At 62.0% G+C, this 26861-nt stretch overlaps 3 protein-coding genes across 7 annotated transcripts in view; 2 read left to right on the top strand and 1 right to left on the bottom strand.

Moving 5' to 3' along the window:
- Positions 1-3021: 3021 nt before the first annotated feature.
- Positions 3022-8412, bottom strand: HRH3 (histamine receptor H3). 4 transcript variants are annotated; one of them, XM_055372840.2, is made up of 4 exons: positions 7792-8412; positions 6562-6686; positions 4082-4998; positions 3022-3463 (listed from the first exon to the last, which is right to left on the bottom strand). In XM_055372840.2, exons 1-4 carry the CDS (start codon positions 8039-8041, stop codon positions 3436-3438), a joined length of 1320 nt encoding a protein of 439 aa, XP_055228815.1. In that variant the 5' UTR covers positions 8042-8412; the 3' UTR covers positions 3022-3435. The 4 variants fall into 4 exon arrangements, with proteins under 4 accessions (XP_055228815.1, XP_055228816.1, XP_055228813.1 ...); XM_055372841.2 differs by having other exon boundaries at positions 4238-4998; positions 6562-6728; XM_055372838.2 differs by having other exon boundaries at positions 6562-6728; positions 7792-8410.
- An 11762-nt stretch (positions 8413-20174) lies between these two features.
- LOC129529095 (putative uncharacterized protein FLJ44790) lies at positions 20175-21220 on the top strand. The gene has a single exon (XM_055372845.2). The coding sequence runs from the start codon at positions 20515-20517 to the stop codon at positions 21148-21150; it is 636 nt and encodes a 211-aa protein (XP_055228820.1). The 5' UTR covers positions 20175-20514; the 3' UTR covers positions 21151-21220.
- A 4892-nt stretch (positions 21221-26112) lies between these two features.
- The window catches only part of OSBPL2 (oxysterol binding protein like 2), a 57237-nt gene continuing 56488 nt past the window's right edge, over positions 26113-26861 (top strand). Inside the window, exon 1 of one of the 2 annotated variants that reach the window (XM_004062486.4) lies at positions 26113-26288. The gene's annotated coding sequence lies outside the window, so the exon portion shown is untranslated. Of the gene's footprint in view, positions 26289-26614; positions 26750-26861 lie in introns of those variants that run through there. The other variant, XM_055372842.2, reaches the window with a different exon arrangement.

A 26861-nucleotide genomic window follows, 5' to 3' on the forward strand; every position in this document is an offset into this window, starting at 1 on the left:
GCCCAGCTATAAGCACTGGGTGGTCTGGGGGCCCAGAGAGACAGTGCCAGGCAGCCATGTGTCCCCCAGGTCAGGGCTCCAGAAGCCTTGCCTGGGGCCCCAGCTGTCCCTCTCTGTGGCCCTGGCTCACCAGTAACTGGGCCTTTCCTACAGGACGGAAATGGGGTTGCCTGCTGGGCACCCTGAGAGCTCAGGGGCTTCATCCCAAGCTGGGAAGGATCCTCACCCAGCATGTGCCCAGAACCTGTCCCAGGGGCACCCCAGAACCAGCACGAGGCAGGTGAGGTGGCCAGACACACAGCCAGTGGCAGCCTCTGAGGACCTGGGCCCCTATTTCCTGAGGACCGCCCAGGGCCTGGCTGCAGCCCTGTCTCCTGCAACAGAAGGGCCGAGGGTGGCCCCGCTAGGTGGCCAGGCTACCCACATGCACCATGGTAGCCCCCTGTGTCCCCAGCACGCCCTGTTCCTCAGGGACTCAAGGCTGGCTGTTCGTTGGTCCAGCTCACAGAAGCTCGGGGGCCACATGAGTGCTTGCCCTGTGCAGCCTACTCCCCACCACCATGCCTGGCACACAGCAGGTGCTCAGTAAACAGCAGTGGCCTGGGTGGGCAGACACCCAGGCGGCAGCTCCAGCCCGGGGCCTGCAGGCTCTGTCTCCCCTCCCAAATGCTCACTCACAGAGAGAGGCCCCCTTGTGTGTTTGTTTGCTGCAGAACTCGGGCCCAATAGACTCGGTGTCTTTCTTCTCTCCTCCTCCATCCCGCACAGGAGCTCCAGGGAGCAGCAGTTTCCAGAGATTGAAGGCAAAATTGCTTGAAAGCCTGTGCTTTTATCCTCCAATTTGTAGCCATTTAGCAGGGCCGGGCGGAGGGGCAGCCAGGGCTCTGCTGGGTTGTCGGCACAGAAGCGTCCATCACTGCAGAGAACGGTTCTTTGTCCTTTCCCAGACAGCTCTCGGCTACGGGAACAACACCCGCTGCGGAGCCAGGATGGGTGGTACGGGGGGCCCGCAGGGGAGGCCAACGGCTGGCCTGCTGGAGGAGCCTCAGGGCCTCCCAGAGGCAGAAGGGGCGCCCCACTCTGAAAGTGACATCTGCCATCATGGTTCCAGCTCCGCTTGGGACTGTGCCCAGCCCCAGGGGCAGAGGTGCACACGGGCTGGGGCTAGAATTATGAAGAAGGCCCAAGTGTCCCCAGTCTTGCCCCTCCCTCTGTCACTAAGAGGGGCCTTGTGTGGCTTCTGCCCAGGAAGAGGAGCCTGTCTCAGAGGGGTCACTTGAGTGTCTGGGAGGCAGTCAGAAGTCCAGGAGCCGGAAGGAGAGCAGGGATCGGGGGGGTAAGGAGAGGGGGGATGGGTGGGGGAAGGAGAGCGGGGATGGGGGGGTAAGGAGAGGGGGGATGGGTGGGGGAAGGAGAGCGGGGATGGGGGGGTAAGGAGAGGGGGGATGGGTGGGGGAAGGAGAGCGGGGATGGGTAGGGGAAGGAGAGCGGGGATGGGGGGTAAGGAGAGGGGGGATGGGTGGGGGAAGGAGAGCGGGGATTGGGGGGTAAGGAGAGGGGGGATGGGTGGGGGAAGGAGAGCGGGGATGGGTAGGGGAAGGAGAGCGGGGATGCGGGGAGGGAGAGCGGGGATGGGGGGAAGGAGAGCGGGGATGGGGGGTAAGGATAGCGGGGATGGGTGGGGGAAGGAGAGCGGGGATAGGGGGAGGGAGAACGGGGATGGGGGGAGGGAGAGCAGGGATGGGGGGAGGGAGAGCGGGGGTGGGTGGGGGAGGGAGAGCGGGAACGGGGCGGGGGGAAGAAGAGTGGGCATGGGGGTTGAAGTGGGGTGTGGAGCTTCAGATTCTGGGAGAAGTTTCCGGGGAGTTTGGAAAACAAAAGTGCAGGTCTAGCTTCTAGCTTCAGGGCGTGAAAAAAGTCTGGAGGTGAGGCATTTTGCTGTTAGCTTCCCCTCTGCAGTGCTGAAAGCTGGCATGGCTGGGAAGCGGTGCTTTGACGGGGAGATGCAGGTCTCCCTGCCCAGGTGGACCCTCCACCCCACCCCCAGCACTGGCTGTGAGAGTAGCCAGAAAATGGCGAGATTCTCTCCCTGGGTAGGAAGGAAAGATATGAGCAGAAGTGTGCCTAGCAAGGCTGCACTGTCGGAAGTAGAGTGGGCTCAGAGACGTCAGGACCCTGGAGGCTGGAGCTGGGGGAGGGGACATTGGGGGAGGTGGCACCTGGCCCACCGAGTTTGCATCTCACCTAGGTTGGGCTTGTCTGGTTTCCAAGTGGCCTCTGAGCACCTGGGTGTGGGCCAGCATCTGCCTGGGTTCCGGCTGGTGTCTGCCTCCCTCTCCTGGGGCCCCTGGAGCAGGTGCAACGGCCTTCGGGATTAAAGGCTCATGGGCCACAGCGAAGGGTGCTACCTTCCCTCCCTCCATCTTCCTCCCAGCGTCCTCATCCTGCACCCTCAGTCCCCCCTCCAGGCCTTTGTCCAGGACAGCTCCTCTCCCAAAGATGCCTTCGATCCAGGGCTCATCCCTTCTAGCAGCCCCTCCAGCCTAGCTCCAGCCAGCTAGCCCAATCCCTCCCCTCTGGTCACTGCAGTCCCTCTACCACCCAGACCCTGCACACGCTGGGCATGGCCATGATCCTCCCTGGGTCCCGAGTTTTGCTGGGGTGCAACCCTGCTCCTGACCAAGAAAGATGAGGCACCTGTCCTGGGGGCAGGAAGGCTGCATGTCTGTGTTCTCAGGGCCAGAGCGGGCCCCTCCTGAGCAGGGCGTGGGCTGCATCTCCTCACCCGCCAGCCAGGTCTTGAGAAGTGCAGGGGTCTGGCGGTAGGGCACATGAAACCCTTCTTGGGATTAAACCCTGGTGTGGCAGGCTGGTCTTTCATCCCCACTGCAGTCCCCCAACTTAGAAGAAAACACAGAGCCCTCAGCCTCACGCCTGCTTCTCAGTGGTTTCTGGACTCCCTGGAGTCTCCCCTCAAAGCACGAAGGCTCTGAGCACCCCACAAAGTCCTCAGGAATCAGCACCAATAAAAAAATACACTTTATTGTGACCTCACGGTTTGCAGGGCAGCACAGCGGGCACAGGCAGAGGAGCATGCAGAGCGCGTGGCACGGGTGCACAGCACATGGCGAAGCGGCCCCTGCCCGGGCACCTCCTCTGGACCGCCCCTGCACGCCTTGGGACCCTCGGGCCCAGCCGGGCCCCCTCCTCCCAACAACCCCCAGAGGTCCTGGCTGAGCAAACAGAGTGGCCGGGGCAGGCTTGGCCACCAGGGCTGGTGTGAGCCCAGAGGCGGGGTGGGCAGAAGCAGCTGGCACAGCTCAGCCGGAAGCCTTAGCGGAGGGAGGAGGGCGTGGGAGCCCACACCTGCCAATCCAGCCCTGAGCTCCTCAGCAATTTTGTCTCTCTTGATTAAACATCCCAGGAACATCAAGTTCACAGACATGTTTTCTTCTTCATCTTTCTGAAAACACCCAGAATGGAAAAGCAGAGAACAGCTTCGAGGTTCCTAGGGCCCCTTGACACTTTTGGGGGCAGAGAGAGTTGGTGGGAAGAGGGGTGAAAGGGCCAGGCCTGAGGCTTATGCAAGAGACAGAAGGCAGCAAAGGCAGTGTCCTGGGCTTGTCCGGGGAGAGGGACGGTGTGCAGGTGTGTGCAGGGGTGTGCAGGTGTGTGCACGTGCAGAGGCAAACTGCTAGGGCAGGAGGCCTGGAGCACACCCAGGTGCTTGCTTTGGGAAGAATGCCAACCAGTAACTGCGAAGGGTGGACACCAGCAGGGGGTGGGCAGCATGTCTGGGACCTCCAGACTGTCCCTCCCGGCGGAGCCAGAATGTGGGGGGCAGGGCCGGCCACCCAGCCTCCAGTCCAGCCAGTGAGGGGCCCTCTGGCCAACCCAGGAAGGCGCCTCCATGGCAGGGTGGGTGGCCTAAGAGAGGCTGCCGTGGCATTAAGAGAGGGCCACAGACACGGCGGGGCTCACCCCTGGGGGAACGAGCCGGGTAGGGGGCAGCAGGGCCAGCTGCCCAGGAGACCTGGGCTGAGCGAGGCATGGCTGAGGGAGGCTCTGGTGGGCCACTCACTTCCAGCAGTGCTCCAGGGAGCTGTGGGGCTGGATTTTGAGCTTCTGGGGGCAGAGCAGCTTGGTGAAGGCCCGGCGGAAGCTGTGGTGGCACAGAGGGTAGAGGACAGGGTTGACAGCCGAGTTGGCCCACAGGAGCCAGAAGGAGGTTTCGTACCAGTAGTCAGGGACGCAGTGGCCATGGCAGGCGGCCCGGATGATCATCAGCAGCGTGTATGGGGCCCAGCAGAGCCCAAAGATGCTCACGATGACGGCCAGCGACTTGGCCACTTTCCTGTCCCGAGACAGCCGAAAGCGCTGGGTGAAGCTCTGGGACACCATCTTCATGCGCTTCTCCAGCGAGGCCGAGGACGCCGACGGCTTGGAGCCCCTCTTGAGTGAGCGCGGCCTCTCAGTGCCCCTCGAGGAGCTGCCGGAGCTGGAGGTGGGTGAAGCCGCGGAGCCGCCCCCACCGCCACCCCCGAGGGCTGCCTCCCCGGCCTCAGCGCCTATGGCCGCCTCACCCACCCCATACCTGTGCAGCGGCATGGCCTCCCCGTGCCCCTTCTGCCAGCAGCCCCAGCAGCCAGGCGGTGGGGGTGGTGAGGGCTGGGCCTCGGGAGGGGGCTCGGGGCCAGCTGCCTCTCGAGCCCCATCCAGCCGGAGGCGGGTGCGCCTCTGGATGTTCAGGTAGATGCTGAGGTTAAAGAAGGTGACGCTGAGGAAGGGCGTAAAGAACTCCAGGGTGGAAGCCGTGATGAGGAAGTACCAGTTGTAGAAGAACTCGGCATAGCAGTGGCCCTCGGGGATGGAGCTGCCCCCGGACAGGTACTCCCAGCTCAGGATGGCCGGTCCGTACAGCAGGAAGGCCAGCACCCACACCAGCAGCATCTTCCGCACTGCCCGCCGCGTGTCACCCTGCTGGGCCCGGTATGAGACCTGCAGAAGGGCAGGCTGGTCAGGGGCGGGGCAGAAGGAATATTGGACTGGGTGCGCCCCCGTAGCCTGTGGGCCCCTATGTGGGCCCTTCCCTCAGCAGCAATGCTCCTCCTTTCCCCTCCTGTCCTCCCTCCCTCCCTCTTTCCCCTCCCTTCCTCTAACCCTCCCCACTGGGGTCCCGGACTGGTGCCCTGCCACACTCAGTGAGAGCCTCAGAAGCTCCCTGGGACCAACCTGAACCCTCACTCTCTGCTAGGCTGCCTGTTTACCACCCCCTACCAGCTGTGAGCTCCCTGGGGGTCCTGTCCTTGGCCCCTGCACCCTTGGGACCAGACTCAGCATCAGCCCCAGACCACGTGCACACACAGCTGTTTCTGACATGATGCATCCTGATCCTGCAAAGGCCCGAGCCATCTGCAGAGGTTGGGGTGGGAGGTCCAGCCCCACTCCTGCACAGGTGCTTGCACCCCTGGGAGCTGGAGGTGCAGGAGTGAAGCCACAAGTTGGCCCCTGCTGGGAGACATCCCCCGCCCCGCCACAGAACAAAGCATCCCAGATCGACATCAGGGCCTCTTGGGAAGAAGAGGGAGAGAGGGCAGGGCCCTCCTCAGGGCAGAGAGCAACCAGCTGGTGGGGGCAGGGGGCAGGAGGGTCAAGGGATCCCACTGAGGGGTCTCAGGTAGGACAGCTCGAGGAGGAGGACCCAAGAGCCCCTGCCACCCTCCCCCACCAGCCTGATGGCGTTTACCTTGGTGACGGCGGGAGCAATGTTCACAGCTATTGCTAATGAGAGGTGGGCAGAGCACCCCCATGCCAGGCTCTCTGCTCGGCCGCTTTACCTTTCATGGCAGCTCTCCTTGTGCCCCATGCCTGGTGGCTCCAGGAAAGGAGGGAGAGACCACAGGGGGATGGGCTCAAGAGGAACCCAAAGCCATGCTCTTTGCACCCTGTCTCTTAGCCTTTCTAGGCTAGAACCAAACAACCTGCCTTCAGTCCTGCAGAGGCCCCCATAAAGCCCTGGGGAGGTGAGCTGCCAAGGAGATGAGAAGGGGAAGGTGTGACTTCAGCAGCGGCTCCCTGGGCTGCATGACCCCGACGCGGGAGCCTGGGTGGGGCAGGGTCCCTGACTCAGGTGGCCGCTCCCACAAAGGGAAATCTGCAGAGCCAGGATCTGCCGCCTGCCTTCCCGGGGCCTGTGTGTGTGTGCACGCTGCACACACGCATGTGGGAAGGATGTCACCCAGGGCCTCTGACCCCAGATCCTCCCTTAACTCTGGGGACTGTGGACCTGCCCCAGGGCGGGGGCTGCAGCGACAGCCCTGCCTTCAGGAACATCTGCGTCCAGACTCCCCGTCTCCTGCCTGGGCCGGGTCAGTCTGGCTGCAGCCATGGCCCCGAGTGGGCAGCTGGCCGACGAGTGGCCCATGTGTCAGCAGCAAAGCCAGTGGGACCAAGCCCACTTCTGCCTACAACTCAGAAGTGGCCGTCCCCACCCAGGTGCCTCCCATGGGCGTCCCGACTGTCCCTGCGGAGTAAACAGGAGCTCCGCAGCCCAGGACTCACGGCTCGGGTGACCGACAGGAAGCGGTCGTAGCTGATGAGCACGATGTTGAAGGCAGAGGAGGTGCACAGCAGGTAGTCCACTACCAGCCACAGCTTGCAGAGGCCCCGGCCGAAGGTCCAGCGGCCTGTCAGCACGTAGGGTACATACAGTGGGATGCAGAAGGCGCCTGTGGGGAGTAGGGCCACAGTGGGACCATGCAGCCAGGGGCCAGGGGCCAGACGGACCTAAGCGCAGACACCGGCGGGACCTGGGGTCACATGGTGGCTGCTTTTCTGGAACTAGCCATCCTCATCTTACCACCCCTCCACGTGGTGTCAGCCACAAACTCTGCCCTGCCGCCCGCCTTCACCCCCACATAGCTCCCAGCACTATCTGTGTCCCCTGGGCCTGGGGGCAGGAGGGATGATCCAGGCATGGGGAACTCTGGCCACCACAAGACCCCGAGAGCCTGGAGCCGGGATTCCCTGGACTTCTGTCCAGCCCTCCCAGCCCTCAAAGTAGGAAAGAAGACAATTTCCTTCTCCCCTCCCCCGCTGGACTCCAGCCCCTACCCTGGCGTTGGACAGCCCTCGGTCTCAGCTTAGACAAGGAGAAAGCCTTTCTCCTGGCTGAAAGGGCACTTGGTTGCAGCCGCCAGCCGCCAGCCGCTACTACTACTGCCAAGCGGGCTTGGAGCGTCTGGGAGACGCACCTCACAGCCCCAACAGGTGTCTGGCGGCTCCAGCCCCCTCCGCGTGCCCCGCCCCCCAGCCGGCAGCAGAGCCTGGACACGTGAGAGCACGCTCCTCCGAGCGTCTCCCCCAACCCCCACCTTCCCCACCGTCCCTTCCCCCAACACAGCTCTAAAAATCCCCCTTCCATGTCCCCTCCCCCAGACCTTCTCTAAACCGCCCCACTGCGCCCTCCGCGCGTCCTGAGTCCGCAGCAGCCTTTGTTTGGCTACAGCGCAGGAGCCAGAGCTGCACCCGCTGCCTTTGCGCCTTGCGCCTCGCCCAGTGCCCGTGTCCCTTCCCGGGGACATCTCTCCCCAGCCCCTGTCCCGAGGCCTGAGTGGCAAGGAACTTCGCCTGTGCCCCCCACCCCATGGGCTCCGGACACCCCCTTCCCAGGCCGGGTCCCCTGGTGGGGCGTGTGCCTGCGGGAGCCACCCAGGTCCGTGCTCCAGTCCCCGCTGGCCCGGCCACGCTGGGCGCCCCTGGGTCCCCAGCGGCCAGGGGCTGGGGATTTACCGACGAGGAAGTCGGAGATGGCGAGGTTGAGCAGGAAGAAGTTGTTCTGGGTGCGGAGGCTCGAGTCGGCCACGAAGGCGAGCATGACCAGCGCGTTGCCCAGCACCGTGGCCACGATGAGCAGCGCCATGAGCGCGGCCAGCACCGCGGTCCAGGCTGCCGAGAAGCCGCGCGCCCCGCCCGCCGCCGCCGCCTCGCCCGCCAGCGCCCCCGAAGCGTTCAGCGGCCCGTCGGGCGGCGCGCGCTCCATGGCCCCGCAGGCTCACGCGGCTCCGGGACGCGGGGCAGGGCGCCGGCCGAGAGCTGGGCGGCCGGGAGGGGCCCCGGCCCGGGAGCCTCGTCTTTGCGGGCCCTTGGCCGGGTCGGGTTCCCCTGGGGGCGCCCAGCGCATGGTCCGCGGGGCCGGGGCCGGGGCCAGAGCAGGCGGTGCCGAGGGGGCCGGATCCGAGCCCAGTGGGGCCGGCAGCGCGGCTGCTGCAGCGGGAGAAGAGCCGGAGCCTGAGCCGCTGCCGGTGCGACCGTGCAGCCGGAGCGCAACGCGCAGCCGAGTGCGCCCCGCGCCCAGCCCACCGCCCCGCGCGCCCCGCGCAGCGCCCCCGCCATTGGCTGCCGCCCTCGCCCCGCCCCCTCCCCGCCCCCGCCCCGCCCGGCGCCGGCAGCACCACGGACAGCGCCGCGTGCCCGCCAGGCTGCCTGGAGCCCAGCTCCTGCGCTCACAGCAGCTGGCTGGGAGCCCGGCCGGGGCTTGACCGGGTCTGGGGGCTCGCCTGCGGTCAGTCAGCCCTCGCACTCGGAGCCGGGGTCTGGGTTGCTCGGCCTTTCCCGTGCCCTCGGCCCTGGTGACCCCTGCCCGGTCATCATGGAGAGCCCTGGCGCCTGTGGGGACCCGGGGTGGGGGTGGGGGAAACGCCTGCACCCGCGCTCCGGGGACTTGCCCTGCGGGGCATTTCCTCGGTGCATGTTTTGGGAATGTGGGTCTCCGGGGCAAGGAACGTCTGGAGGAGAAGGGATGGGGAGGAGGGGGTCTTGGAAAGCCGGTGCCCAGACCAGGGGTCCGCTCCACCTCCCGTTTGCACGGACCCTGGGTGCCAGCCTCCCTGTGGACAGGGCCCAGTGCAGGGTCCAGGGTGACCCGCAAGGCGCAGGCAGATGTGGAGTTACATAAGGGAAGATGAGGCGCCGGGCGGACCCAGCCGGAGGGGAGCGCGTCTAGCCTGGGCTCCGGCGGCCTCAGGCTGAGGAGGGAGCAGCAAGCCGCTCGGAGCCCAGCCACGGACCCCTGTGGACAGAGGGGCAGTCGCCACTGCAGCGGACAGACGAGGTCACTGCGCTCAGGGCGCAGGTGGTGGCTGTGTTAGCGCCTGTGGGAGGGGACGGGGGAGGAGAGGAGAGGTGGCAGGAGGGAGCGCCCCCACCACCAGACACATGCGCTCAGATACACCGGGTCAAGGACAGATTCCTCCTGAAACACTCAGGGCAGACAGACAGACATGCCTACACTCAGATACACAGACACCCACAGGCCAGGGAAGCAGCCACCAGCACCAGGCTGAGGACCCACCAAGAGCGAGACACACATCAGACAGCAGGCAGGGAGGGAGCCGCGCCCCAGGAGAAGGAAGCAGCAACTCCACTCACAGGAGAAGGAAGCAGCGGAAGGCATCCCTGGTGCCTCAAAGAGGCCAGAGTGCGCGTGTCTGGGGGAGGGGCTGCAGAGGGGACCCCGGGCGCTGACATGCACCGTCACTCCCCTACTTATAGCAGCTTCCCCATACTGTGGGGACCTGCCCCTTCCCCTCGCCCCCAGTGGTGCTTCAGAAACTTTGGGGAAGGAGGAGCTGGGATTCCTCTGCTGCCACCTCAGGGCTGACTGCAGAAAGGAACCCCCAGACCCGTGGCCCCAGTCAGCCCACTATTTCACGGCTTCTAGGAGTCTGCTCTTGGGGGAGGGGTTCGGCTTCCCTCTCTGACTGCTTGGTTGTACTCATCCCACTCCACCTGCAAACCCTACTCCTCATACAGGCTCCGCCACGTTCCCTGCACCCCACCCCAACTCACCCAGTGTGGAGGGACTCTGCCTGGACCAGGGAAAAGTTTTCAAGGGGAAAAGTTCCATGGAGCTGGGCAGCAAGGGGCTGTGGGGCCATCAGAGCTGCCACCCAGGCCTGCTGCAGCTCTTGACTCACTGTCCCCACCCAAACCAGAACTCCTTGTTGAGAGGACTCCTCCCCAGGCCCTTCTCCTTCCCAAATACCCACTGAGGCTGCAGGAGATGGAATTGGGTGGGGGTTAAGAGGGGGCCCTGGCTCTCTCCTTCACTGGCTGGAGCCTCAGTGTCCCCATCTTGGAATGGGGAATATAAATTGGAATCCCAAGCAGAACCAAGGATGAAGGGGTCTGGAGGCCCGCCCAGCCATTCTCCCTCCCCACCCCTCCTCCCCTGTCATCCACAGCTGCCCAGGCTTCCCCGTGAACTGACCAGCCCTGGAGAGCCTGGGCAGTGCTGGCCTGAGCCAGATGACCCAGACAGAGGGAGCTTTCCTGGTGTTCTCTCTGCCCCAGAGCCTCAGGGGGGACAGCTCAGCCCACACCTGCCCCACAGCTGTTCTGAAACCCCCGCGGAGCCTGCACCAAGATCCAGGGGCCCATGGAATCTGGACCCACAGGCGGGGAATCCCACACAGCATGGCATCGGCCAGGGGACCCACTTCTGCAGCCTGTCACCACAGTGGTGACACATATCCATCACACGCCTGTGGGTCACCTCAGGGCACCCTCGCTGGAAGTCAGAAGGAGGCCCCGGGGTTTGGCCCCTGGCAGTGGGGACCCAACTCTGTGACCCCGGGTGAGTTACCAAACTTCTCTAAGCTGCTGTAAATGGAGGCTGCCTAGAGAGGAGAGGGCCTGGCTTGTCCCCGAGGTCTGAAGATGACAGTGGCCGGCGGCCGTGAACGCCCCCTAGACTCAGCCAGACTCGGTGGGAGTGCTTGGTACCTGACCTCACCAGCCCCTGCAAGACCATAAAGTTGGGCGGGACTTGCCTCCCTGCAGCGCTGGTGAGCCCCCCCGCCCGAGGTCACGCAGGCGCACCCTCTCTGTGGCCACATGTCCAGCCCAGCCTGAGGCCAGCAAGCGCACCAGCATGACCAGCAGCCATGCAAGAGGCCCCTGTCCTTGCCCAAACAGGAGGCCACTGTCCTCTGGGGTGGGGCTTGATGTGGCCACGGCAATGCAGGGTGCATGTGGCTGGTCTCTGTGTAGCCCATCTAGCCCTGGGGGCCCTGTCCCAGGGAGCAGCTATGTTGTGTACGTTGTGATGAAAAAAGAAAGCAGCCAGGGGAGACCATCCCTGTATTCATGGGCAGAGGCCAATGTCCCGGCAGGCTGGTCCGGGCTGGGGAGGAAAAGGACTAGAGATGGAGACAGGAGCTCTGGGCCAGAGCCATGTGGACGGCCACGTGACTGGGGGCCTAGCTTGTTGGTTTCGTATCACAAGCAAACACCCACAAGAAGCCATTCACCCTGAAGACGTGACAGTAGCAAGCCCCTGTCATTGGCCACCCTCGAACTGGGATGTTTGAGGTGAGTGCAGTGAGTGCAGTGAGGCCCCACTGAATGCAGTGGCCACCCTGGAGGCTACGTGTGGGCCAAAGGGCACCGACCCCCACCTCCAAAGGCCCACCTGCTGCTGCTGCCTCTGAGTGTCTGACCGCCAGCAAGCATTCAACACCCACCCCCAGGTAGGGGACATTCTCTGAGGACAGCAAATAGCTGCTGGTGAGATGGCTCCGTGGGTCCCCTTCCCCTAGCCCTCATGGACCACAGACCTGCTCCGGGTGTGCGTCGGCCTGTCTTGCCTGTTGAGCCTACGCTGCAATCCAGGGGCCTATGGACCTCAGATCCACAGGCAGAGATTCCTACACAGTGTGGCATCTGGCCAGGGGACCCTCTTCCCATGAAGGCAGAGCCGGCATGGCCCCCGGCCATGGGCCCACCAGGGTCTGGGCTGCCACACCACCCAGGAGCAGCCTCCAGAGGCACACCAGCCTGGGGCACTCACCTCCGAGGCTGACTCTGCCCTGCAGACACGGATGACAGAGCAGAGTCCTTTCCATGGCGCCACATCTCCAACAAGAAGACCACAGGCCTTCAGGACCAGGGAAGGAGCAGGAGGGGCCCCGCCTGGCACCCTCCCAAGCATCCTCAGGGGAATCTGTGATTTCCAAACTCTGGGCTCTGCAGGGCTCAAGCTTCTCATCTCTGAGGGACACCTGCTCACTGGGGACACAGCTGTGGATGGCTCCCAGGCACTTTGAGCTCCTGAGCTCCAGCAGACAAGACGAGGAGCCGCCTTTCTGTCGGGGTAAGTGGCCCTGATCAGCAGAAGTTGGGGCTGCTATTTCCAGGAGAGGAGGGATGGGAGGGGGTGGGTGTGAGACTCAGGGCCCTCTTGGGTGCCATGGCACCCCCTGGCCTGATCGTTTCTGTGCATGGACAAGTGTGGCCACCCCAGCCTGAGAAGGTCCAGTGGCCAGGGCTCAGGGAAGGAGCGTGAGCCTCCAGGACCTGCAGTGGCCACAGCCGAGGTGGGAGAGTGCAGGAGGGAGGGGACGCGTGCCAGGCGGGGCCCCAGCTCAGCTGCCCCTGTCCCCTGACCCCTGATCCTTCACAGGCCTCACCCCAACACATCTCTCCACCTCCCAGGCTGTCTCGGCATCTGCTTCCTGGGGGACCCACAGCCCAGGTTCCAATTTTGAAAGGGTGGTCAGGGAGTTTCCACTGAGGAGACACACGAGCAAAGGGGGAAGAAAGGGAGGTGGATATTGGAGGAAGCAGAGTTCCAGGAAGGAGAACAGCAGGAGTGAAGGGCAAGGGGTGGAGCACGTTCGTGTTCCAGGGACAACGAGGAGGCTCGCGCGCTCAGGCTGGGGCATGGGGAGTGCGTTCCAGGGGCAGGTCTTGTAGCCCCTTGAGCTGCTGCAAGGATGCTGATGTTTTCTCAGGTGCTCCAGGAGGGCCTGGGGGACGCTTTTACACGATCCCCTGACTGCATTGGAGAATGGTCTCTAGGTGGATGAGGGCAGAGAGACCAGGGGGAAGGCGTTGCAAGACTCCAGGTGGGAGGCGATGGTGGTGGTGGGGGTCAGGCAGACCTGGGCAGATTCTGACATGAGCTGGCATGTGAGGTGTGAGAGGGCAGAGGAGAAGAGGAGCCCAGCCCAACTCCATAATTTGGGCTCAAATGCCTCAAAGAAGGTGCTGACAATGAACCAGAGGGAGCAGGTTTGGGGGACGAAGAGGTGCCCTGTTTGAGGGCGCCAAGGCTGAATTGCCAACGGGATGTTCAAGAGATGAGACTGGTCAAATGGGCAGTCAGGGGCTGGGATGAGACGAACTCTGGGCTGGTGGCCATGCTGGTGTCACAGCAGCGGACAGCAGGACGCTCTCCCATCACCCTGTGCCATCGGGGGAGCAGCTCTGCTGCCAGCATCTCTGGTGCCCAGAAAAGCTGATGGTGCGCCCAGGTGCTGTCCCCGCAGTGCTCTGTCTCTGCTGCATGGGGACGCAGCTGCTGGTGAGTAATATGGGGGTGAGGCGCGGGGCCGCCAGGGCCAGTGCAGGACAATTGTCCTGCTAGTTACAGCCAAGGCACCTGTGGGGGTCTGGGGCCAGCACTGTGCCGCCTCTTCCAAGGAACCCATATTTGCTTTCTCTCCTTCTGCAGGAGCTCATTTGAATATGGGAATGTAAATTTTTCTTTTTTTGTTCCATGTCTTTTTTTCCCCCGTGACATTCTGAGCCAGCTCCGGGTGCATCCTGACGAGCTCAGGGCCTGGGTGTGACAAGAATGGCGTCTGAGGCCGCCAACTTGGAATAAAAAGTTGAGTCTGGTTTACCTGCCTTTGCAGACCAGGCAGAATTGGGCCCAAGACTTGGGTGGTAGGAAGGAGAGAGGGGACAGGAGAGCCAGACATTAGTTGCTATAGTTTGGTTGAAAGTGAGAGAGCCCAACTCCAAAGGGCCTAAGGACAAGGAGCAGGTGCTGTTTCCTATGCCCACGAAGTCCAGGGGCAGTGAGTTTCAGGCACAGCTGCATCCGGGCTCAAGTACAGTTGCTCCCTCCATTTCGTCTTATCCTGTGTGCACTTCATCCTCAGGCAGGGATTATCTCCCTGAGGTCTCTCCCTGCAGCTCCAAGTGACTCCCCTGTCCCCTCCTCCATCCCCAGGCAGGAGAGGAGGCTGCCTTTCAGCCAACAGAACCCCAGGATCAGCTGCTTTGGCCTGGCATTGGCCTGGCTTGGGCAATCGTGATGCCTGAGCTCCCAACGGTGGAGTCAAACCCTGGCTGAGGATGCACGGGGAGTGGAGGGGGAGTAGTGGTGGGCATCCCTGAAGCTGCTTTGAGGTCCCCGCGAGGAGCCCCTGCTTAATCCCCCAGCAATGCCTCAGGGGTCCAAGTGCCATCCTGCTGGGACAGTGGGCCTGGGCACAGAGAGCCTGCCTGGCCGTGGTTGGGGCGGCAGGGAAAGTGCGACTGCAGAGATGACCTTCTCTCGGGGCATCTGCTTCTCTTGTTGCCTGGCTGCTGTGAGAAGTGAGGCTGAGAGAGCGGGGAGAGGGGCAGTGATGGGTGATGGCAGTTTGGCAGGTCTCAAGGGGCCCGCCCGGGCAGGATGGCTGTGGAGCCACCCGTGGTCCATCCGTAGGAAGGAAGCCTGCAGCCCGCTCGGGGTCTGCTCCCTGCACACCCAGGGCTGATACAGCCAGCTTAAGGGACAGGGTCGCAGGCTGGGCGTGGGGGCTCATGCCTGTAATCCCAACACTTCAGGAGGCCAAGGCAGGAGGATTGCTTGAGACCAGGAGCCCAAGACCAGCCTGGGCAACACAGACAGACCCTGTCTCTACAGAAAATAAATAAAGAGGCAGGGGCACAGCCACACCACAGGCCAGGACAGCGGCCCCCAGAAAACCAAGCTCCAATCACACCTCAGCTCCTCCTGCTGAGACTGGGGACCTGTTGAGCCCCGGGGCCTGGGTCCGAGGGCAGAGGCTGGGGCAGGGAGAGTGCAGAACTGAATGGAGCCTGACCCAGCGCTCTTCCCTCCTAAGGATGGCGCCTGGTGGAGACATCAAGCACGAGAGAAGGAGTGATCCCAGGAAGGCTCCCTGGAGGAGGTGGTGCCTGGAGGCGGTCTTGAGAACCCAGGTCTGATCTGAGGGTCAACAGCCCGGTGAGTGCAGAGGCTGCTGGAGAAACTGGAGGAATAAAAAATCTTTGCTGGAGGAAAGGAGCTCCTGCCTCCCCGGAAAGTCCCTCCGTGTGAACCAGATTGTTGCTGGTGCGCAGTGTGCACCTCCTAGGGCTGGCTGAGAAGTATTCGCTGAATGAATGGAACAGATTGCATCTGTGCAGCCTCCCTCCGTGGGCTAAGAATGAAGACGTGATAGAGAAAACAGAAAAGAAGACAGAAAGCAGAACGGTCTCCACTGTGCTTTTCCAGAACCCTCTGAAAGGCCGAGAGGACTCCAGGGCAGCTGGGACCCAGCCCCAAACCCAAGTCCAGCTGTGGGGGACCCAGCCCCAGCCCAGGAGCCCTCACCCCATCCGTAAGAGCATTTGGTGGGGCCTCCTGTGGCTATGATCCAACAGAGCAGCACTGCCTGGGGGGGCCTCCGAGCCAAACCCAGGCCATGACCCCCGATCCCTGCTGGTGCCTGGGGGTGAATCAGGCCCTGGACAGTGGTAAGCATCAAGCCAGGGGGCCGCTGGGCCAGGCCAGAGGTAGGGACAGGCCCTGGGGGAGGGGGATGTCTGGACCGTCAAGCTGGTTGGCATCCAGCTCCTCCTGCTTCCCATGCCAGGGTGCCTTGAGACCCGGCTGGTGTCTGCCCTGAATACCTTGCCCACCCCCTCAGCCTAGGTCCCCCACCAAGTGGGGACCAGGCTTGGTGACCCTGGTCCCTCCTGCAGACCCCCATCCAGGGCGCAAGGCTAGGCAGGCCAGCCAGGGGCCACGTGCTCCTGGCTGCTCCACACACAGGCCGTTGGGGCCCTCCCCTCCAGCAGCTGAGGTCAGCATAGGCATGGGCCTGGTGGATCTAGTGGAGGGCGACAGACAAGAACGTGGGACATGTGGCCAGCACTCCTGTGCTCACCGCCCAGGGCTGCTGGAGGGCTAGCCCCGTCTCTGTCCACCCCCTGCCTCCCGCCTGGGTGGGGTAGTCTGTTTGGGGAGGAAGCAAGGATGGCCACGGGGCGGGCACGCTGGAGGCCCGTTGTGAGTACTGTGCAGGCCGGTCTCCATCTGGCTGCCGCCTGGATCCATTCTCGGGGTAAGGCTGAGAGGCCAGCCTTACCCTGGAACCTGAAGCCTGGTGAAGAGGTGGCCCCTCCTCCTCCCTCTGTTCCCACCTCCTGCACCTCCATGCCCCTCCCCAGACACACGCCCCTCAGGCTCTGCCCCACCCGGCACCTTCCCCCATGGGTGCCTCCTCCCAGAAGCCTTCAGGGTTATTCCAGGTCTTCCCATTGCCTGTGCTGTTCCCAGAGCTGCTGACCGTGGTCCCAGGTAGTGTATGCCCTCACCCCTAGGGCAAACGCAGCGCCCTGACCCCTCCTGGAGCCTTGGGTCCTCTTCCCCTGCAGAAGGTCGGGAAGAGGCGCCATGTGGAGTGGCTGAGCATCGCAGGTGGGCTCAGGGAGCCTTGTCCTGGAGGGGGAGTCTGGGCCTACGAGGACGAGGACGAGGACAGAGATGGGGACAGGGACGGGGACGACCCTCTCTGTTGACTCCCTGGAGTCCCGCAGATACAGGGCAGCTCCTGGGGACCTGGTGCCTGCTGGAAAAACTAACCCAGCTTTGATCAGTGCTGGGGCTGGGACCCAGTGAATGTGGCCGCCCCCGTGTGCTGGGGGAGGAAGGATGGGGGCTCCCAAGCAGCAGGCAAAGAATGCATGCGTGTGCGTGCGTGCGTCTATGTCTGCGTCTGTCAGTGTACACGTCTCTGTGCATCCGGGTATGTCTGTGCGTGTCTCTCTGGGCTATGTGTGTGTGCACGTGCGTCTGTGGGCCTGTGGGTGTGTCTGAGGGTGTTTGGTGCGAGCTGTGACAGAGGTGTCGGGAGGAAACTGACACTGTCCCCTTCTGCCCTGCAAGGGACAGGTCAGGGTGGGAGAAACAGTCCCTCCCTCCACAAGGCCCTGAGCCAGGGCAAGGGGCGACAATTGCTCTAGAGGCAGACCCCCCTCCCCTGGGTCTGGGCACGAATCACTGTCACTTGCTGCCCACACACCTTTCCATACACACACACACTCAACACTCATCCCACACACACTCGCACAGTCAACACATGCACACTCAACACTCACACACTCAACACTCTCACACTCACACTCATCCCACACACACTCACACACTCAACACACACTCAACACTCACACACTCACCCACACACACACACTCAACACACACACTCATCCCACACACACACTCAACACTCACACACTCACCCACACTCAACACACACTCAACACTCACACACTCACCCACACTCACACACACACTCATCCCCACACACACACTCATCCCCCACACTCAACACACACACTCATCCCGCACACACTCAAAGATTCATACGTTCAAACATACTTCCCCCCATTCCCCACACACACACACTCACACTCAAACATGTACACACTTCCCCTCAATTCACACACACAAACACACGCTTCCCCATTCCACACTCACACACTCACAAACACGTACACACTTCCCCCATTCCACACACACTCTCACACACACTTCTCCAATTCCACACACACAAACACATACACAGTCACACTCAAACACATACACACTTGTCCCCATTCCACACACACACTCACTCTCAAACACACACTTCTCCTCAATTCCACACACAAACACATACACACTTCCCCATTCCACACTCACACACTCACACTCACACACACTTCTCCCCATTCCACACACACAAACACATACACACTTCCCCATTCCACACTCACACTCACAAACCACACACTTCTCCCCATTCCACACACACAAACACGTACACACTTCCCCCATTCCACACACACACTCACACTCAAACACACACATTTCTCCCCATTCCACACACACACACACACTTCCCCATTCCACACTCACACACTCACAAACACGTACATTCTCCCCATTCCACACACACACTCACAAACACGTACACACTTCCCCATTCCACACACACACTCACTCTCACACACTTCCCCAATTCCACATACTTATGCTCACACAGTCACACATACACACAAACTCACTTCCATACTCACACTCTCAACACACCCCTACACACACACTCCCAATTCCACACTCTTCCACTCACACTCACACTCATTCACTTCCACACACATGCACACACTCCAATTCCACTCACACATTTCCACTCACACAAACACTTTCACACTCACACACTCACTGATACACACACTTCCCCCAATTCCACACTCTTCCATTCACACACATTCATTCACACTTCCACACACACTCCCACATTGCCACACACACACTACACACTCACATTCACACTCTCACACACACACACTGCCACACACACTTCCACTCACACACACAACCAGAAAACAAGGGAACAAGCTGTCCCACCTGGGCTGTCCCTGGGGGAGCAGGGGAGAGTGCCTGGCACCAAAGGGCTTTGTAGGGCCTCACGTAGCTTTGCTTGGAACCCACCGAAGTGGCATGGGTGCGTCCCAGCTACAGCTGGGAACCCGAGGTCCCAGGCCAGACCAAGGGCATAAGCAGGGGGCAGCGCCGGGCCTTGATGGAGGATGATGGAGGCGCAGCTCCTAGACCCAGGTCAGAGGCTGTCTTTGCAGGATATGATGGGACCATCTGGGCTCTCCCCACGGCCCTGAGGGAATGACGGTCCACATCCCCGGAGTGCTTGCTACCCTGGTGCGTCCCCCTGACCCCCCTACACTGGCCAGCCTCGCCTGGATCTGCCTCTTCCTGGCGTCCCACCATCCTCTCACTTTTTCTGGAGTTGCTTAGCTGATCCAAGCAGAGATGGGAGTGCCCAAGTGATGCACGGTGAGGTCACTGGGCGACTCCTCCGTCCCCTGGGCTCTGTGTCCCACCTGTGCAGCACTGGATGAGCCAGTGGGGGAAAGACCCTGGTGGAAACATCTGGGGCTCCTTGGTGTGCATCTTGAGTGCCCACCTGTGTGCTCTTCTGAAGGGTGACCCCAGCCTGGAATGCCCTGATGAGGAGAGGAGGGAGTCAGAGACCTTTTGGGACATGTGGCCGTCCTCTCCCTGTGTGGCGAGGTGGGCAGATGCCTCAGGACACTTCATTTACCAGGATGGAAACTTTGCCTGCATCTGAGAGTACACTGGTGGTGCCATCTCCTTCAGGCATGGTTGGATCCAGGAGCCCGACGGCTACCATCAAAACTGGTGTCCCCATGCTGGGCTCAGCCTGCCGTCCTCTCAGACAGCCCTTGCCCTTGGCATGGCACCTCCAGGCTGACATCCCAGCTCGGACCTGGGGTCCATGAAGGGCCCAAGTACGATCTGACTGATTATGGCTGGGCAATGAGTGATGCCCAGGTCCCAGTCACATGCCCTATTTCGGGCAAGAGATGGGCTCAGCCTAGTACCAGCCTATGGGTAGTTCCCAAAGAAGGATTCAGGGCTGCTCCTAGGAGATGTGGTGGATACTGGGCAGAGCCCCGACAATGCCCACATGCCCTCCAAACAACTTTCCCTTGCTCTGCCTTCTCTGAGCCTCACCAAGCCCCCACGAAGTTGAGGCTCGGAGTGCCTCTGTGGCCTACTTAGGACCTCCATCAGCACCTAGGATCTCCATCAGCACGTAGGACCTCCATCGGCAGCTAGGACCTCCATCGGCACCTAGGACCTCCATCGGCAGCTAGGACCTCCATCGGCAGCTAGGACCTCCATCAGCAAAGGCTGGGTCTAGACCCCCATGGGCTCCAGGTTCCACCCAACTCCCAGCCATCTGCCCAGACCGACCCACACCCACCTCCTGCAGATGCCCTGGGCATTACTGAATCCCTATTTCCTGAAGCCAGCCAGCGAGTGGGAGCACCGGCCAGCATGGTCCTCCCTGGCCCCAGGGATCTCCCAGCCCTGGGACATGGGACTCCTGGGCAGACTGCCTTCCCCCAGCTTGTGCAGGCTGGCACCAGGCACAGAAGCCCAGCACAGGGCCTCTTATCAGCCCCTCCATCTCTTCCCCAGAACAGGCCCAGCCTGCTTGCCCAGCCTGCTTGCCCAGCCTGTCACCATGCCTGGCAGGGATGGCATCACCCAGCCGGCTGTATGCAACTGCTGAAACCCCGTGGGCCCTGCTTCCAGTGCCGCACCCTCCTCGCCCAGGATGGCTGCAGGATTTACCAGGTCCTCCGCACAGTGAAAATGTGAGCTCCTTGCCCCAAGATGATGAAGAATTTCAAGACGGCAATGGTAGAGTGGTAAATTAACCTCAGGTGCCATGTGACAGCACAGGTTGGGTGCTGTGAGCCATGCATGAAGCTCCTGGTGGGTACAGCTCTGCCTCATGGGTCACCCCTCTCTACCGTGACCACCAGGACTGGGCTGGGTATGCAGTGCCCTGCTGTGACCCCTGACACACAGACCCCTAGCCATCCCCTCCACCCCCTCCCTGACCTCCTCTCCCAGGGATGCAACTGGGGGAGCACACCCATCCCCAGAAGAACCCCAAATCTCTGGCTGGCTGTCTCTTACCCAACCCCCATCCCCAGCTCCAGCTGAGGGGCAAGCGTGCTGCTGGGCTGCTCCTGAGGAGAAACCCACGGCGCCACCCTCAGGCCCCCGGTGGCTCCTCAACCTGGGCCCCATCTCTGCCCCCCATCTTGGCTCCTCAGGCATATTTAAACTTTGCCCCTCCCACCCCCGTGCCTGGCGGATCCCCTGGCACTGAGGCCCAGCCAGTGGCTCCAGCCAACGCACTTGGCTCCCGCAGCAAGTTAAATCTAACCCAGCCCAGCTGTCTCTCCTCCGGCTCCCACCTGCCCCTCCCGTTCCCTGCAGGGATGTGCCCACACCCTGCCCACCCTACATGGGCCCTCAGGAAGGGTGCAGAGGTCCCCCACGGTCCCCCACTTTCCCACACTAGGAAAGCCCTTTGCCTAGCAGCCTCTGGGGTGGGTGCCCTGCTTCTGGAGGTACCCCGGCGCCCAGGGTGGGGCCAGCAGAGTGCAGCAGGTTTTCAACAGGTATTTCAAGAAGGAGCAGGAACCCACTTCCCATCAGTCAGGGTGCAGCCAGGAAGAGGGAAACTCCAGGGCCAACGCTGAAGTGGCCGCTGCAGCACCACTCTGGGGCACGGAGTTGGAGTACAGCCCTTGTGCCACAGGCGTGCCAGGGAATGTGTGCCAGGCACTCTGTCTTGCATCTGGGGCTGTCGGTTCTTCTGAGGCAGGGCACTCATGGGTCACTTCTGGAGATGTCCACATTTCTGGGTCTGGGACGGTCTAGGCCTGGCTTTGGGGCCATCTGTAATCTGCTCCGCGTAGCCCCATGTTTTGTTTAGGCTGGAAGTGCACTCAGCTAAAATGCCGTTATCCTACCAAAAGTGGCGTAGGATGGAGTTCTGGCCAGTGAGATGTGAGCAGAAGTGCTGGGTGTGTCTTCAGGGACAGATCCTCAAAGGGAGCTGACTCATCTAGGGGGCAGCACTTTTGCTCTTCCTCTTTTCCTTCCTCCTTTCTGGTCAGGTATGCTTGTGATGGCTGGAGCATCAGCAGCTGTTTTGGGCCATGAGGTGACACTGAGGCTGGAAGCCAGCACTAGGAGAGTGATACAGTAAGGTAGGAGCTGCGTCCCTGAGGATGCCACTACGAGAGGATAGTGTAAGATAGGAGCTGTGTCCCTGAGGATGCACAGTACCCTGCCAGCTGGACAGCGCAGGCTTGTGTCACCCAAGAGAAAAGTACGTTTCTACTCTGTCGAAGCCTCTGTTACTCTGAGCTTTCTCAGGAATGCAGCTCTCACCAGTTCTAAAGGCAGGCAGCCATGTTGGCTCAAATGCTTCCCCCATCAAGGCAGGAAGCCACTCCAGTGTCCTGCAAGAAACTTCATAGAAAAAAGGCTTCCATCCCCATATGTTGGGGGTCTGCATCAGGCCCTTCCTGGGCCCTGGAGCCTCCATGTGCACCTGAGTGGGAAGGGCTCTGGGAAGCCTAAGGTTGGGGAGGGCACCTGTTGACTTTGTTTAAATAGTGTTCTCAAGCCTACTTGACTGAGGAACCCCTTCCTCCAGAAACAAGGAATTACAGCCGGAAAGGCCTCTGGGAAGGCCACCTTCTCTGCCCTTCACTGCGGGGTGGGGCGTGTCCCTGAGCTACTGCACTCAGAGGAGCTGGGCCTAGCCCTGGGCATGCAGCAAGCACTCCAGGAGAGGCTGTGGCTGCTGCCAGCTCTGTGAGAGGGAAACTGGGGGGCCTTTCTCCCCTCTCCCCAGCCCCTCATTCCAACTGCTCTGGAGCTGTGGCCTGAGCCCCACCCTGGCCCTCTGCTCAGAAGGGCCTGTTCCCAGGCAGGTCTCAGCACCCAGGAGTGGAGAGGGGGGCTGTGGAGACGGGTGGGGTCACCCCAGGAAGACTGGGTTTGCAAAGCTGCAGCAGCAAGGAAGCTGTGGGGTAAAAAGTTTATAAGAGGAACACTATTTTTTCTTTTGGCAGAATTTAATGGGTGCAGATTGTTCAGGTCCCAAAGACATGGGGAAAAAAAGGGAGAGAGAGAAAGAAAAAGCCCTTTGCTGCTGCTATTGATAACTTGTCTCGCTTCACGTGGTGGGTTCAAAACTAAAAATACTCTCCTCCCAACAGCAGAGAAGCCAGGGCTGTCACGCTGCAGAGGAGACTGGAGAGCTGCGGCGGGGAGGGGTCAGCTGCGGCCACGTGAGGGCCAGGCCCCTCTCTGACTGCCCAGGCTGCATCCACACAGAAGATTTCATGGCTTTCCATAAAAGAGAGTGGGAGAATGTCCTCTCTAAAGGCCTGGGGAGTGCCTGGGGAGAGGAGACAGCCTCAGCCCGGGCTCACCAGCCAGCAGCTGCCAGCCAGGCCAGCAATGCCAAGGCACCCGGCGTTCCTGGAAGCCAAGCCCTGTTTGATCTAATGGGGCAGCTGTGGGTGCAGACCCAGATAAAGAGATAAACCCAGACCCAGAAACCTGGGGGAGGAGGTAAGAGTGGAGCGGGGGAAAGGGCGGTGGGTCGTGGGCGGGACTGGTGCTGCCAGGCCCTGGGCAAGCTGCTTCTGCTCTCTAAGACTCAGTTTCCCCATCCAAAAGGTGGGAGCAACAACCTCTCTTCCGCCTCCTTCACCGTGAGAGGAAAGGAAGCGGGATGACATAGTTGTGGCTGGGACTGCTGGACCCCGCAGGCCAGCCGTGGGAGGTATGTGGGTCATGAAATCCACCCACTGGTGACCTGCCCCATGGTGAGGGAGGGAGAGAGCTTCTCCCCTCCTTGGCTAAGAGGACAGAGGGAGGATCCTAGAAATTCTGTCAGGAAGCAGAAATTTGGTCTGAGAGCAGTGAAGGTGGGAGCAGACACCCCCCAAATCACCTGCAGGATGAGCATTTCTCAGGCTCTAGAGAGCATGTGTGGCACACAGCCGCCAGCCCACCTGGTGCGGGGGTCCAGCAGCCACAGCCATGGGAACTCCCGGGCCTGTTGTTCGTGTGCGGATCCTGGTCCGGGAGCCTGGATGCGGCTCTGCCTTGCGGACAAGCTCCTGGGCCAGGCCTGGTCCACCAGACCTCCCTATGCTTGGAGTGCCTGCTTGTTGTGCCTGGAGCTGTGCTGGGCCCTTCCTCATTGCAGGGCTGGGGGAGTCACTTAACCTGTCTGGGGCTCAGTCTTCTCATCTGTAAAGTGGGAATGATGGCACCTGGTACCCACTTGATTGGCTGTTGCAAACATGAAACCAGATGGGCCTGTAAATCACAGGGCACTCGGCCGCCATCATCATCCTCATCATCATCAACATCATCATCCTCATCATCGTCTTCATCATCATGGCCCCAGCTCATCCATCTTTGTTGCCTTCTCCACCCCCATCTTCCATCCTTGGAGAACTGTGCCTCTTGAATTGGCCTCGTGACCTAGTAAAGATCATGACAAAGACGCCTAAGTTGGTCTCAAGGCACCCTCCTTACTACCCACCGAGGGAGGATTCTCGCCTAGTCCCAGCAACTGGCCCCGGGGAGGAAGTACCCTTCCCAGTCCTGGCACGTCTCCAGCAGTGCTGGCTGACGGCAGACTACCCTTGAAGCTCAGTTACTGCATCTGTGGAGAGGGGTGAAACCCCTGTTCCAGCCCAGGGGCCATCTGAGATCACACCGCCAACCCCAAGGCCAGGGTGGATCTCCCTGCTTGGCCCTGGGGTGGTCCCTGGGCAGATGAGAGGGTCCCTCTGCCTGAGCCTCTGAGGCTGGCCTCACTGCAGAGCTCGTGGTCAACGGGTGGGCAGGCAGGTTGGATCCCCTCAAGGGCACAGGGGTTAGAGTCTTAGAGACTTAGGGTGAGGGACATGGAGAGTGGTGGGTTTCTGGGACCCTAAGCTGGCCCTGGCAAGGCCCACAGGGAAAGCTGTGGAGCGCGGTCATCTCCGTGGCAACTGGCCTCATCGTCCTTGTCCTGGCTTGGGGGCCGCACGCCTTCCCTTCCCTTTCACCGGCTGGAGTCGCTTTCTTCAGAGGTAACCATGGCAACCCCTTTGTTTCCGAGGCCTGCCCGCCCTCCTCCCCGTTCTCTCTTCAGGAGAGGCTCAGCCAGCTCCTTCCTAGTCCCGGCACGTCTCTAGTGGCGCCGACTGACAGTGGCCCACCAGTGAGTGGGGCCAGCCCCTGGGGTGGGGGAGAACGGCCCTGCTGGGCCCAGAGATGTGGCCTGGGCCCCACCCCTGCCACAGAGGCCACGTTCATTGGCTCACTCATGCCCTGAAATTTATAGAGAGTACCCACGTCTGCCACGGGGCCACAGATGGGGCAAAGGCCTGTCCCTGCCTCCATGGCCCTGCTAGGGGCAGCCTGGAAGTGGGGAGACAAGGCCTGAGGAGGTGGTGCAGAGGCCCAGTGGGGGCTGGCTTTGCTGCAGAACGCACTGCGTGGTCACGGGTCATCCGCCAGGGCTCTCGAGGCCACAGGAAGCCCAGGACTCTTGGCTTTACCTCAAACGGGCTGAAGCAGAAACGAGCATGTGGTTCACGTAACTGAAAAGTCAAGGAAAGGACCTGCTGAGGTGCAGCAGGGTCCACGTGACCCGGCCGTGGTTGCTCCGGCTTTCCTCTGGGCTGGCTTCATTCTCGTGCAGCCCTGTTCTCGGGTGGTGAGATGTGGAAGACTGGCCCCTTCCCTCTCTCACCTAACCCAGCTCTGGAGAGGTCTGTGGGCAGATGGGAGAGCCATTTGACTTCAGCCTCCGCTCCGGTCTGAACTCTGACCCTACAGCAAAAGTCCCAGGACTGAGCCTCTTTGGCTAGAACTGAGTCACAGGCTGACCCCTAAACCAACTGCTGTGACTACGTAGCCAGCCTGGTTTATGCCACTCCACTCACCTCAAACCAGACCCATGACTTCAATGAGATGTTGACAGTGGAACCCTGGTTTGCAAATGAAACTCTAAGTGATCACAGACTCAGAGACGTTAATTAATTTGTCCAAATCCACACAGCTGGTAAAGAATGCAAGCTCCAGGTCTGATTCCAGAACTTCTGGGCTTAACCATGGAGCCACTGTAGGTCAGTGGGAGTCCAAAGGGTTTTAAGTATGGTGGTGAAACGGTCGGGGATGCAGCTGGAGGGGTAAATTGGCGCTGGATTTTGGTTGGCGGTGAATGGCGTGCAAAGGAGGTGGACGATATTCAGGATTTGGTAGGACAGTGGAAGCAGCTACGCCCCAGCTATCGCACGGTCCCCAGCATTTGTGGGAAAAAGCCCCCAGGGCTTTGGGTAGCCTCGCAGGCCCGCACTGCCGCCAGGACGCAGTGCACCTGAGGGCGGAGCACCCACGCCCCGGGCCACCTGACTCACTGTTTGTCAACTCTGCTCTCTGCAGCCACGCCCTTTCCTCCTTCCTTCCCTCCCCTTTTGGCTCAGGGGCGGTATAACCCCTCCTCTCTCCTGCTGTGACTGGCTGTCCTTGCCGTCACTCCGCTGCGTGGGCGGGGCTCTGAGGGGGCACAGGTAGAGGCCCTTCGCGAAGGGATTAGCATAGTCCCGCCCCCCGGCGCGAGCCTCGGGCCGGGCGCTGATTGGGCAGGCAGCGGCCGACGCGGCGGCGCCGGGCGCAGCGAGTGGCGGGCGCGGGCTGTCAGTCGGCGAGGCGGCGGGCCGCACTTCCGCCTCGGTGTCAGTGGGTCGCGGGCCTACGGGGCGGGGGCGGGGCAGCAGTGAGCTCGGCCGGCAACCGAGGGACCCGCGTCCGGGTGAGTGGCCCCCGCCGCCGCCACGCGAAGGCCCGGGACCCCGCCGAGCTGCGGGGCCTGGGCCGCGGGCTGGGGCTGGAGCCGGGGCGGGGAGGGGAGGGCGGGCCGGGCAGGACCCGGGTCCGCAGGCCGCCTCCAGCCCCGGCCCCGGCCTCGACCCCCACTGGGAGGCGCGCCCGGCCTAGGCCGCAGCCTGGCGCCCCGGGGAAACTTTGGGAGGAAAGTTCCGGCCGGGCCTGGGGCCTGGGCCTGGGTCCCGCGGCCCTCGCACCCTTCCCCCTGCGGTCGCCCGGCAACTGCGATCCCGGGACCCCCGGCCCGGCCCCCCGAGACCCCCAGCCCCGCTGCTGCCCCGCTGAGCAGGAAGTGGGGACGGGCGCACCTGCTCGCGGCCTCGCCCTCTCTCACCACCTCACCGGGAACAGGGAAGGATTTCGTGCGCATTTAGGGCGATCCTGTAGGTGAGGAGGGCGAGTTCCGCCGGGAGGAAGGGCAGGGAGACGCAGTCCCACTCCGACCCTGGCCTTCTTGTCCCGCAGGCCTGTGTGCACGTCGTCCCGGGGAGGGTGCCGG

Source organism: Gorilla gorilla, chromosome 21 (assembly GCF_029281585.2).
Source record: "Gorilla gorilla gorilla isolate KB3781 chromosome 21, NHGRI_mGorGor1-v2.1_pri, whole genome shotgun sequence".
NCBI lineage: Eukaryota > Metazoa > Chordata > Mammalia > Primates > Hominidae > Gorilla > Gorilla gorilla.